The 14107-nt window shown below is 43.1% G+C and overlaps 1 protein-coding gene across 2 annotated transcripts in view; it reads right to left on the reverse strand.

Annotated features, from left to right (window-relative positions):
* EFHC1 (EF-hand domain containing 1) overlaps window positions 1-14107 on the reverse strand; it is a 123710-nt gene that overhangs the window by 17737 nt on the left and 91866 nt on the right. For both annotated transcript variants that reach the window (XM_030198728.1, XM_030198729.1), the window contains exon 9: window positions 7763-7910. In XM_030198728.1, the coding sequence (XP_030054588.1) occupies window positions 7763-7910 (148 nt within the window). The remainder of the gene's footprint in view (window positions 1-7762; window positions 7911-14107) is intronic.

The following is a 14107-nucleotide window of genomic DNA, read 5'->3' on the forward strand; positions in this document are numbered from 1 at the left end:
CACCCAACCCAGGGACTGTAGAAGGGATATCACTCTGGAGGTGACATGATGGCTGCCATGTGCAGAGGACATTCTGATCAACTAGTCATCCAGATAAGGATGTACCCTGATCTCTTCTTTTCACAGGAATGCCGTCACCACCACCATGACCTTGGGGAAGGTCCTGGGGGCCATCAATAACCCGAAGGGCATTGCCTTGAACAGAAAGTGGTGTCCAAGAAGGGTAATGTGCAGAAATTGCTGGTAAGGAGGCCAAATGAGAATAAGCAAATAAGCCTCCTTTAGATCCAGAGCGGTGAGAAACTCTCTGGGCTGCACTGCTGCAATCACCAAATGCAAGGTCTCCATGCGAAAATGTCTGACATTGAAAATCTTGTTGTCCTGCTTGAGGTCAATAACTGGATGGAAGGTGCTTCCCTTTTTTGGAACCACAAAGTAGATGGAGTACCTGCCCAAGCCCCACTCTAGCACCAGCACCAGAACCAGAACCACCGCCCCTAGGTCCTGTAAGGAGTGAAGTGTGGTTAGTACAGCCTCCCTTTTGTGGCGGGTGTTGCACAGGGACTCCAAGAAAGAATCTGTGACTGGGGAGGCAAACTGTAATTTGTACCCATTTGGTCTGTAGTAACCTTGGCCCACTCCCCGTAAAATATGGACAGCCATCTCCCTATTAGACGAGGTGGAGTGTGGACCAGCAACCCATCACTGGGAAGAACTGGAGGCTGAGGAAGATCAGGCAGGCTGACCCGAGGAGCATTTATCAGACTGAAAGGACTGCCTCTCCTGATCCTGAGGTCTCTGAAAGGTCTGAAACTGACCAGCGCAGTATCTCGGAGTCTCCTAGGCGACAGCAAGCTTGAACCACCCTGGAGGAGTCCTTAGGCTTATCCTCTGGTAAGTGGTGAGTTTTGGAATCCCCCAAGTCTTTAACCAACTTCTCCAAATCCTCCACAAAGAGAAGCTTATCCAGAAAATCAGGCTTTGTCAGACGCTGCTTGGAGGCAGCATCTGCCACCCAGTGGCACAGCCACAACAAACGTCTGGCCCTGACAAGATTATACAAGGAATCAGCAAAATATGCCAATCTGGTCTCCATGCTAGGAAATTTCAATGCCCCCTGGGACAGAGTCCGACAGAGTACCTGCCACCTGCTGAACCCATCTAAGACAGGCTCGGGCAGCATAAGAACTACAGACCGTTGACTGTAGGACCAGGCAGAGGGCTTCAGTGAGGATTCTAGCTTACGATCCTGAACATCTTTTAGTGCAGTGGTATTCTGAACTGGAAGAGTAGTTTTCTTAGTAACTGCTAAGATTAGCCGATGCTAATTACCTCCAGAGCTTTGGTAATAAATGAAGGCAATTCCTCCTTACGAAAAACCTGGACTGCTGTTGGGTCATCAGCCTCATCCATCACAAGCTCACCCTTTTCCAGAGGATCAAGGAAAGGGGAAGACATGGGGACAGCCAAACTAGCACCCTCTGATGGCCCAGGAGGAGGGGAGACATTGTCACCCTCAGACAAGACCTCCATTCTCTTTCTCTTGGAGGAAGAGTCTCCCTGTCTCATCAGAGAAGTAGCCTGGGAACCAAGTGTCTTTTGGGATCATTTGAGGAGATATGCCTGATGGAGCAGTAAAATAAATTCTGGTGAAAGGGCTCCTGCACAGCAGAGCCCATCAGAAATCCAGGCAAACCAGCAAAGTCCATCCCTGAGGGAGATAACTGCAATGCCACTGCCAACTGAATCATGCCCTATCTGCTCTCTTTAGCAGGGCAAGAATCGTTGATATCCAAAATGGCTGCGGGAGTCACAGTGTCCATGACGGAGAGAGAATAAAAATGCGGCAGCAGATCCCCTGCGTGGGAAAATGAGGGCTCCACCATCTCTGTCTCACTCTCAGCCGATTCGGAGCCCACTGCCCCAACTCTGCTCTCCGCTTCTCACAGCAAGAGCAGCGCTTCACTAATTCTGCAGCCATCAGGAATTGAAACCAGGAGTGCAAACCGACAAGAAAATTTAAAGCAGTACTCGCCACAAACTAGCGAGGAGTGAAGCCTACCATTTCTCTGCAGAAGACAAGCTGAGAGCTGAGCAGGAAAGCCTCCCCCTTCAATTTCAGCTGCAGCAGCAGTCTCTTTTTTTTCCTTTACCCATGAAATTTCCCTGATATAGTTCAGGAGGCCAACAGCAGATTGGGGGGGGGGGGGGGGGGGAGGGGAGGGTAAGGACCTGGCACCACCAGGTGTAACCCAGAAATAGGCACCACTCAACCTATATCCCCAAGCTCAACTTAATTAGGAAAAACAAAATAGGAGCTAAGCAGCAGATCAAGCCAAAGATTGTGAGAGACCGTCTGTCCAACTGTTGGAGATATAGGATGGTATGCTGCTTGGCCAATCAGTATTCTCTATCAGAGTTCAGTTCACATCTCCACCTGCTGGTAGATGGTCATAACCACAAGTCTGGATTTGTCTGCTGATGATCAGGAACACTAGATTTCTCCATGTAAATGCAAGAAAATCTCTCAAGTTTGGATGTGGCTCAAACTGGCCATATGAGTCATGTATGCTTGGAACATCTGAATGTGTGTGTGGTAAGACTGTTATTGTTTACCTTTCTACTTTTGGTTTGGCATGTAGCTGGCAGTAATACAGTGAATAAGGATAACTCATGTTTTATGATTATTTTGCTGCCTGTAAGTGCTAGTAAGGACCTGACGTTCCTTCACAACATAACAATCTGGCTGAAAATATGTGTAAGCTTCCAAAGCATCAATACTTTTAGTAAGATTAAAAAGAGGTGTCCTTCTGAGTATGACAATATCAGAGGAGTAAATACTGTACATACAATACATCTGCACTTCAAATGTACACATGGGATCAGATTTTCAATTGTAGCCAGCAGTTTAAGTTAAGCACTAGCACTTAACTTAATCCATATATTCAGCACCACTATCTGTACAGGTAGTGATGCCATATATATATGTGAACTACAGTGACCATGCCAACCTGAATACTGCCAATAAGAGGATAATATTTGGGTCACCTTTACCCTGCCTTTAACCCATCCCACAATTATATGGATATTATCTTCCATTTAGTGATTTAAACAGCCTAATGTTTATCTGTATATATATATGTGTTTGCTTGCTCCTTGGCTAAACTGAAGGACTTTTGCCTAAGTCAGTTACTGCTTTAACTAGCTAGTAGTTACATCCAGTCAGATTTCATACAACAGTTTCTTGTGTTGGCCAATGTCACTACCAGCATAAGACAAAAAATGAACACATGGTATCAAACACAAAGGTGTTGAATTAGCACTAGCTTTAAATGTGTAACAGTTGGCACCACTACTCAGAAGGCTCAAGCTTGTTCTAATTCAGCTACTTTATCTATATATAACCTCCTGAAAAAAAATTCCAGCCATGACAGCTAATCAGTTCTGACGGTAATAACATTAATGTTTAATTAAAAAAAGCAATAACATTGAGCACTGAAGGCTTTTCAGCTGTGATAACAATTTATCCATCAATATCCACTGAAACCAAGTTTGCTATTCTTTGACCTCTCTATGTCTCTCCCTCTCTTGTTCTGGTCCCAAGAGGATATATGGTAAATGTGAGGTCATATATATTTTTTAACCACAAGAAGGCATTTATTTATTTTATTTAATAGATTTATAAATTGCTTCTTGCCTGATGGACGAGCGCTGATTCCTCAGCCTTTGTTTTTCCATGGAGCAGGGAGGATGTACCATTGTATTTTTCCACTTTTTGTCATTTCTTCATTATTATATTTTGTTTCCCTTTAATTTTAATAGTTTTTTTTTTCTTTTTTGCAAGTTGCTACCTCAACTTGAATGCTATCCCTTTTTACTTGAAAGGCATTAGAACATGCATGGTAGGATGCTGCTAGAAAATTCTAAGTTAACATCACTAGTTATTGAAATGACTAGTTAGGTTGAAATGACCTTCAGTTGATTCTCAAGGAATACAACGTTGACAGATGATTTACATGTAGTCACCCCATGGAAATTTTTCTCTGCTAAGCATGGTGGCAGTTTGGTTCCATGGCTTTTGGAGGGTTTGAAGCAAGTTCGTAGGGAGTTGAGGCAAGTAGAGAAAGAATGGCATAGAACACAAGATTGTGATGTAAAAGATACTTATCTAATGAAATTGTTAGAGTATTTGACTGTAATGAAAAATGAGCATGAGGTTTATTATAAACAGTATGTTGTTGCTGCTTTAAATTGCCCCCCCCCCCAATTATTTCAGGTTGTGCATACTTTGACAGCACCTGTACCTTCTCAGAGAGATGTGTCCCTTTTTCACCAAACAACATAAGCTGTTCTTTGAGAACAAAGTGGCAGATATTGTTGCTAGCTTTCCAAAATGTGTCAGTATGGAAGAGATGGATGATGTGATGGATGTGAAATGGAGCAAATTTTCATCAGTGGGTGAGCAACAAGTGCAGCAGTATGAACATCTGCTCTAATTGGAGAGCTGGCAATCGGTCTCTTGCTACTTAGAAAGGCAGAAAGTTATGATGGTTCACAAAATAACAAACAAACACATACTTCACTGAGTTCCATTTAATAACACATTTGCAGGGATATTTCAGAAAAAAAAGAGCGCCTAACTGGAGAACCACTGGCTTAAGAAGAAAGTTCTTCCTTCTTTTCTGTCTGGCTAGAAGGCATTATTACTCCAATCTTATTGCATGCATGCCTAATTTTAGGAGATTGTATATGATTGTTAAAGACCTAACTTCACCTGAAGTACCTAGCCCGACTTGAGGGTCTGGTGTCTATGCATTCTCTAGCTGATTCTCAGGGAAGATAGCAATATTGCATCAAGCCTTGAATCAGTAATCTTCCCTGGCTCCCGTGCCCTCTTCTTACCTTTTACCTTGTTAGACCTCCACTTGCAAGATTCTGGGGTCCCTTTGGATGCCTCATTTTCTGCGTTTTCAGATTTCTCATCTTCTGATGTTGCACAGGCTTTATCAGTGGTTTGGGCTTTATCAGTGGTTTGGGTGACCCCCCCCCCCCCCCACCATGATCCTTTTTCCTCTTCAGTGGTGAAAAGGTGTAGTGCACGTTTTCTTCCATCTAATTTTCAAATGATTCAAGCTAGCTTTATGCAGGGTTTGGTGCCTGCTGCCAGGAAGATGGCAGTCATTAGATGTCAGCTAAAGGATCTTCGAGTTGGGAAAGATATTGTTTCAAATTATAGGCCCATTGCACACCTTCCATTTATATCAAAGATTGCAGAAAGGTTAGTGGTGGATCAATTGACTGCTTTCATAGGTCAGAACTCTGTCTTACATTTCAACCAAACAAGATTCCATCATGTCCATAGTACTGAAACTGCATTATTAGGGTTGAATACCGGCAGTCCATGCTGCCCTTTGTTCAGGTAAGGTTGCATTGTTCTTCTCATTCAATGTTTTGGCAGCGTTTGATCTAGGGGATCACTAACTTCTTCTCCAGAGGCTATATAGCATAGGGATTTCAGGTTTAGTGGAGGCCCAGGCTAAACATATTCCGCGAATTAGAAAAGAAAGATGGAAGTCCAAAAGACAGCCGGAGTGGTTGAAAAGTGAGGTGAAGGAAGCTATTAGGGCTAAAAGAAACGCCTTCAGAAAATGGAAGAAGGAACCGTCTGAAAATAACAAGAAGCAGCATAAGGAGTGCCAAAGCAAATGCAAGGCGCAGATAAAGAAGGCTAAGAGGGATTACGAAAAAAAGATAGCATTAGAGGCAAAAAAAATAGCAAAAATGTTTTTTGGTATATTAAAAGCACAAAGCTGGCAAAAGAATCGGTTGGGCCGCTGGATGAACGAGGGATAAAAGGGGCGATCAAGGAAGATAAAGACGTAGCGGAGAGATTGAATGAATTCTTTGCTTCGGTCTTCACCGAGGAAGATTTGGGTGGGATACCAGTGTCGGAAATGGTATTTCAAGCGGATGAGTCGGAGAAACTTACTGACTTCACGGTAAACCTGGAGGAGGTAATGGGGCAGTTCAGCAAACTGAAGAGTAGCAAATCTCCTGGACCGGATGGTATTCATCCTAGAGTACTGATAGAACTGAAAAATGAGCTTGCGGAGCTACTGTTAGTGATATGTAATTTATCCTTAAAATCGAGCGTGGTACCGGAAGATTGGAGGGTGGCTAATGTAACACCAATTTTTAAAAAAGGTTCCAGGGGAGATCCCGGAAATTATAGACCGGTGAGTCTGACGTCGGTGCCGGGGAAAATGGTAGAGACTATTATCAAAAACAAAATTACAGAGCACATCCAAGGACATGGATTACTGAGACCAAGTCAGCACGGCTTTAGTGTGGGGAAATCTTGCCTGACCAATTTACTTCAATTCTTTGAAGGAGTAAACAAACATGTGGACAAAGGGGAGCTGCTTGATATTGTGTATCTGGATTTTCAAAAGGCGTTTGACAAGGTACCTCATGAAAGGCTACAGAGGAAATTGGAGGGTCATGGGATAGGAGGAAATGTCCTATTATGGATTAAAAACTGGTTGAAGGATAGGAAACAGAGAGTGGGGTTAAATGGTCAGTATTCACAATGGAGAAGGGTAGTTAGTGGGGTTCCTCAGGGGTCTGTGCTAGGACCGCTACTTTTTAATATATTTATAAATGATTTAGAGATGGGAGTAACTAGCGAGGTAATTAAATTTGCTGATGACACAAAGTTATTCAAAGTCGTTAACTCGCAACAGGATTGTGAAAAATTACAGAAGGACCTTACGAGACTGGGAGACTGGACGGCTAAATGGCAGATGACGTTTAATGTGAGCAAGTGCAAGGTGATGCATGTGGGAAAAAAGAACCCAAATTATAGCTACGTCATGCAAGGTTCCACGTTAGGAGTTACGGACCAAGAAAGGGATCTGGGTGTCGTCGATAATACACTGAAACCTTCTGGTCAGTGTGCTACTGTGGCTAGGAAAGTGAATAGAATGTTGGGTATTATTAGGAAAGGTATGGAAAACAGGTGTTAGGATGTTATAATGCCGTTGTATCGCTCCATGGTGTGACCGCACCTTGAGTACTGTGTTCAATTCTGGTTGCCGCATCTCAAGAAAGATATAGTAGCATTGGAAAAGGTGCAGCGAAGGGCGAGTAAAATGATAGTGGGAATGGGATGACTTCCCTATGAAGAAAGACTAAGGAGGCTAGGGCTTTTCAGCTTGGAGAAGAGACAGCTGAGGGGAGACATGATAGAGGTATATAAAATATTGAGTGGAGTGGAACAGGTGGATATGAAGCATTTGTTCACGATGCTTCCTTCAAATGTTTGTCATCAATCTATTTGTTTAGAAAACATCTCAAAACCTGGCTTTTCTTGTGAATTTCTTTATAAGAGGTGTTGGTTCTATATAATTATAATTCATGGGAGATTGTCCCTGTTTTCTTTACATGATTGTGAGCTGCATTAATCGATTTACTGCTTTATGCGGCATATAAGCATTGATTGTATCTTGTATTTTGTTGTATCACATTCATTATTGGTTTTACCATGAATTGATGATGAATCTGACTGTTGGGCAAACTGGATGGACTGTTGAGGTCTTTATCTGTCATCATCTACTATGTTACTATATAAGGCAGTAGTAGGGGCAAGGGAGGGAGATGACCATAAATCAAACAGCATCTGCAGTGACACCAGGTGTGGGCAACTGAGCAGATTAAATAAATAAGTACTTACTAAGGTATCATGTTACTTCTGTAAACTTACCTGACCAGTTCCTGTATTTCTGGTGGAGGAAGCTTAAAATGATTCTGGAATGAATTCAGTACTGCTGCTGGAAATTCGTCTTTATGTTTTTTGAGATAATTCATAACATACTCATCAGCATCTGTGAGGATGAACCTATTTCCATAGACTGGGGAAAAGGTCAAAAATTAGTTAGCGATGTTATGTCATACTCAAGTCCACAAAAAAAACAAAAAACAAACAACAATTTTTAAAAAGAGACAAAAGACCAAAGGTGAATGGGAAAAGGCCTGGTTAGAAGAAACCAGAATATCCAAATCGGTGATGAAAAACAGGAAGGCACCAGTATGGCTTTCAAGACGCTTTATTAGACAAAGACCTGATGCAGCCATGCTTCAACAAATACCTGCATCAGGGGTACTACAATCAAGAACAAAAGCATAGAAGATCTGACTCACAGATCACAGTCCATCGCTAAAAGATTACATCTTAAATTATGGTTATCTAAACACCATGGATGAAACTGCTCTGTATAAACTAGCAATTGTGAAGTTCTGTCCCACTGGCTGTCCGGTTCCTGCCTCTTTTCTCCTGCAACAACTCACCAGGGAAACTCTTCCATAGTGCTGAGGTAAAAGCTGTGGTAGATGTTGGGTGTAAGAAATACTCCCCCCACTGCTGGACATGCAGCCTATGGGAAAACTATGGAGAACAGCTCCTCCTCCAACATCTTTTAAGTTGCAGTTTGAGCTAGATAAAAGATCCTCGTGGGCTGGAAATATCCCACAATCCATACGTCTAACACCCTTGCTCTAGGCCATTTTTTACAATTAGCACTACCTCACCAATTTGATTTGCCTTATCATTTTGATACAATTTGTACCTTGTTATTACAGCATCCTTCCACCAGGTCTTCAAGATGCCTATTATGTCTATACTTTCATTTAGTGCCACACATTCTAACTGTTCAATATTAATTTTCAGAGTTCTGACATTTCTATACAGACAATTCAAAACTATGTTTTCAATTTGTATTCACACCTGTCTAGCAGTTGAGAGAGTAAATTGGAATCACTTATATCCATCTGCTTTTTAATAAATGCACCTCAGCTACTTCAGTCTTCCTAACAACTCTTTTACTGGGATATTCCATTTTGTCAGTATCTTTTGAAGGTACATCAGTCTGACCATGTACTTCTGAGTACATGGTCAGACTGATTTTTAGCTAATTTAAAAGGTGCTCTATCTCCTTTTTAAATGTTAGTGCCAGCAGTCTAGCTCTGCCCTAGTTAATGATGGAGCCCATTTTGGGGGATAAAGTCTTCTTCCCCCAAAATGCTGCCCAGTTTCTAATAACTCTGAAGCCCTTCTTCCCTTCATCATTGTCCTGTTAATTATAAGATAAGGTTCAAACTGTTGGTCCTTGTTTTTAAAACTATTGTTACTCTGACTTCACTATATATGACACCGGTATTGGATGTTCACCAACTAGTTTGGAAGTTAAGACCTAATTTAATTTAATAATAGCATTTGTATTCCGCTTGACTACCAAGTTCTAAGAACAACAAAAAAATTTCATCAAAATCATACAACATAAAAAAATTAGTCAAACATAGAAAGTATAAACATGATCATGAAAATGTACAGATGGTGCAACCATTAAAAGAGATGCTGCAATAACAAAGTTTTTACAACTCATTGAAAACTCATATACTCCCGGATTCTAATAGCGTTACTGAAATTGAGCGTGCAAATCCATTTGGATTCTGGATTTGTGCATGCAATTTAATTATTTAACAAACCAATCAGTGCTGATAGTTGCTACTTAATGAGCAATTACTGACACTAATTGGCATTAATTAGAATTTACGTGCACAACTTGCTAGGCGTATTCTGTAATGTGATGCGCGTAAATTCTAAGTCACATAGTTGAAAAGTGGATGTGGAATGGGTGGGTTGTGGGCATTTCTAAAATCAATGCACTTTGTTATACAACCACTACTTCTACAGGTCCCCTAACAGTCACAAAAACATCATAGGAAACTCCTCTACAGATCCCACACCTTATAGTACCATATAGATTGTATTCACCTAACACGATCATAGCATCCTTCAAGTCCAGAGAGCATAGTCAATCGTTTTCCTGAATCAAAGGGAGAAGGGTGGCCAAGGAAACCACCCTGAACTTTTGACTAGAAATTTGTTCAGGATCCTTAGGTCTAGGATGGGACGAATCCCCCCCTGTCTTCTTTTGCAGAAGGAAGTACCTGGAATAGAATCCCCACCCTTCCTCCCCTGGAACAGGCTTGACCGCATGGGCTTCAGAAGGGCTGAGAGTTCCTCTGCAAGCACTTGCTTATGCTGAGAGCTTAATAAATAAGACCTTGGTGGGCAATTTGGTGGTCTTTGACGTCAATGCAGGGCATAACTGAGACAGACTACTTGAAGAACCCACTGTTCGGAGTTTACAAGGGACCACCTTTCATGAAAAAAAAAACAGCCTCCCCCCAGACCGGCAAATCATCCAGTACGGTTACTTTTACTGCGGCTATGCTCTGTTGGAGACAGTCTAAAGCGCACCCCTTGCTTCGACTGGGGAGCTACTGGGGCTTTAGGCGCATGCTGTTGATGTGAATGAGTGTGTTAGGGTTCAGCCTGTTGAGGTGGGTGAGAGGTGGAAGCGTATCTACGCCTCTGAGAGTAGTAGGCACCTTTCCTTGACTTGCCAAAATACTTCTGAGAGGTGGAGGTAGATGCAGAAGATGCCTGGCGGGAGACAGAATGGATGGTATCAATATGTTACTTGATTTGGTCAGCGACCTCCTCAACCTTCTCTCCGGCACAGGGCATTCATCAACCTCTGCTGAACTGCCAGTTCCAAGTCAGAGACACACAGTAATGAGAATCTGCACATCGCTATACTTTAGGCACAGATCCTGGAAGCCACATCAAAAGTGTCGTAGGCACCCCTGGCCAATAACTTACAACACACCTTCTGCTGCTTGAACAACTGGCAAAGTGATTCAGCCTGCACCAGAGGGAGAGTGTCTGCCAAATTTAGCATCTTGTACACCGAGTCCTACAAGTACATGCTCGTGAAGCGCTGGTAAGATTGAATACGAAAGACAACCATAGAGGCCTAAAACATTTCACGCCCAAGAGTCTAAGGTTCTAGCTTCCCTACCTGGGGGCGCCAAAGCATAGTCTCTAGAACTCTTGGCCCTTTTGAGGGCAGATTCAACCACCAGGGAATGATAAGGCAACTAAGACCTATCAAACCCAGGAGTACTCTGAATCTGGTCCATGGTCAATTTTTGGGGGAAGTACTGAGACAGACACAGGGGAATCCCAATTCTGCACGAGAACATCCTGTAAGATCTCATGAAGCGTGATCATCACAGCCTCTGTAGGAGGAGACTCGTAGTCCAGGATCTCGAGCATCTTGGCCCTGGGCTTGTACTCCACCTCCAAAGGAAATGGAATGGCAGCCTCCATTTCCTTAAAAGAGGAAAAGCCCCTCCGAAGGGACACCACCTTGTAGAAGTGGAGGGTCTTGTGTGTTTCAATGACTTATAGGTAGCCCTTCAGCATAGCCCTCTATCAGACAGGCCTCTGAGGAGAAACCAGACAAAGAGTGTCCCAAACTGGGAGATTGGTAAGATGGTGACCTGAAGTTCGTATGCCCAACGGCCCAACTGCCCTCTGAAGTTTCGTCTTCTTTATGTAAATTTCCTCTCTGCAATTGCAGTTACCTTAACTGAGGGGAAGGGGACAACTGGTGGTCAGCCGCCGATGGCGTTTTATCCCCTGAGCAGCAAGTGCGGGACCGCTGCGCGACGAACTGCCCACAGATGAAAGGGTTGGCGAGTCCTTTGATTAGCGCCGGCGAAGGAGCGTCAACGCTCTTGGACCTGGAAAAAACAACTCCATCGCTCCCGAATTATTCAATCACCATGTCCAAAGGAGTGGAGGAGTGAGTTAGAGGTATATGCTGAGACGGAGGACGTTTACAGCAGAACCCCAATCGGCGGAACCACTCCTAAACACCTATGAGAAATCAACTTGGAGTTTTTGGCTCCTGTGGAGGTTACATTGAATACCATCTGGAAGGCGCTTCGGGACCTAACGGTGGCAGAAAATAATTTTGTTTCAGATATAATTTTATTAGAGAGTTACATGGACAATTCAACTGAACCCCTTGAGAGTGAAAAATTGATATAACAAATGATTCTACACGAGCAAGAAGTGGTTATAATTTTGAAAATGATAATAGACCAGAAACTTTGAATAATAAAATGAATATTATTATAGACGATTAATATTGAGATTATTGTTTATTCCCAGAGTTCCGGGTATGACTCCTAAAGTTTTCCTCAGAAATATTTCCTCAAATTATTACTTTAAAAGGAGTGAAGCCTGTGAAAAATGGGATTACTTTAATCAGTGGGATTTGAATTAGAGACTTAAGTATATGTATTGTTAAATAATTTCTGGTTTTTAAAAGAGAAAGAATGTAATCAGATGTATTATTTCTAACTAATATTGGACAATAAGTATGTTTTTCAATGAAATGATTTGACTATACACCGTATTGGCCTTGAAGAAGCCAACCAGATGATCAATGTGGAATAATGAATTAGATGAGTAATATCTGGAGATAATCAGGTTAATACCACGGTTTTTTTTTCTGTTTACTGTTTAATCAATCTCCTTTTCTTGTTTCACTCTCCCTATTTAGTGGTCTAAGGAAGAGAATAGAATTACCTGACTGAAATAATTCCTACATATTACTTTCTCTGTATTTCCAGCAAGTTGTTTTATCGTTTGTAAAAATTTAAATGGTTATAAATAAAAAATTTAAAAAAAAACCAAAAGAGAGAAAGAAAGGCTCTCAGGTGGAGACTTACGCCTTGCCTGTGGAGGGGAGGGATCAGATGGTATACTATAGGAATCCTCCTCCGAGAAGTACCATGGGTCCTTATCTGACTCCCATGAGCACTCCTCATTGGTGTCAGCCAGGAACTCCTCATGGGAGGGCCAAGACTGAGCCTCCCTCAACCTAGAGGAGCCATGTCCCTGAGAGGGGCATCGAGGAGTCGGTTCCCACATTGATTCCGGCGAAGCTTCTTCCACCGACATAAGGAAGTGCTGACCTGGGCGGCAGCCAATGTTGGGGTCACATGCGACACCGGCATCAGAGGACTTACCGCAGGCTGAGGGCCAAGCAGGGCTGCAACCAGAGGCATGGCAGGCACAAGCATCTTGATGCCAACACACTCTGTTGGATAAAGCCAGCCAGCCAGTAGCTCAGGGAGCAATCATCATGGGCTGACACCAGGAAAGGTTGGGGCATAGGCTCAGCCACAGTCTGCAGAACTGCTGGGGTTGAGATGGGAGGCTGGTCCTGGTTGCAGGGAGACCGCCACATCAGCAACTCTTGAATGGAGGGGGGGGGGCAGTCCTCCCGGCGTCAAAGCTTCTCGAGTGCTGAATCCCTTGGCACCCCAGAGCTCCTTGCACCATGTGTCGTAGGGGATTGATGTTGATGCTTCTTGGCCTTTGCCCAAAGCCAGCCAAATCCTCCCATCGCCTTGGGATTGGGTCTGATGCAAGTCAGTCCCAGGGGTTCTACATAGTAGTTGGCGCAGAGGTAGGTGGATACCCACTCGATGCACAACTGCTCCCAGTGTTTATAAGTCTAGCAGCCATATGGACTGATGCTCACAATGCTGATGCTGATGTCGAGGATTTGGACCAGGCTCCAAAAATCTTCTCACATTGAGCCTCTCTGGCCAACTGTGTCAGTTTCTTCATACAAAGATACAGGGCACAGTTGGAAGGGCTATGATCAGGCCCCAAACACTGAAGACACCATGAAGTTGGTGTCCATACCAGAGATGGTCCTACTGCACTGGGAACAGCGCTTAAAGCCATTGGGAACCTTCCTGGACATGGAAGTAAATACTTTGGTAGCCAAATCAAACAACTTGATGGTGCTGAAAAAGGGGCAAAGCACCATAGAAAAAATAAAGGGAGAATACGACCAGTCAAGGCCTAAATGCAGCCCAGGGACATGGAAAAGAAAGGAAACTTAAAAACAAGAAAAAAAGAAATTCCAATATAAGGGAAGAGAAAAAGGGGGAACCTGAACATGGGAATATGAAAACCACAGCGCAAAAACACCGAAAAGCAATGAAAAAGCTTTTCTGAATTGGGCTGTGAAGAGCAGAAGAAAATGACGACAACTCCCGACCCCGGTAAAAAAAGAACTGTGGGTACCATGCTCTCGCGGAGGGCGGAAAAGCACTAGCACATGCACAGTGCAGCGAGTCTCTCGCTCCACAAAGTTCTTTTTAGCTTGTTATA

This window comes from Microcaecilia unicolor, chromosome 3 (genome assembly GCF_901765095.1).
Source record: "Microcaecilia unicolor chromosome 3, aMicUni1.1, whole genome shotgun sequence".
Lineage (NCBI taxonomy): Eukaryota > Metazoa > Chordata > Amphibia > Gymnophiona > Siphonopidae > Microcaecilia > Microcaecilia unicolor.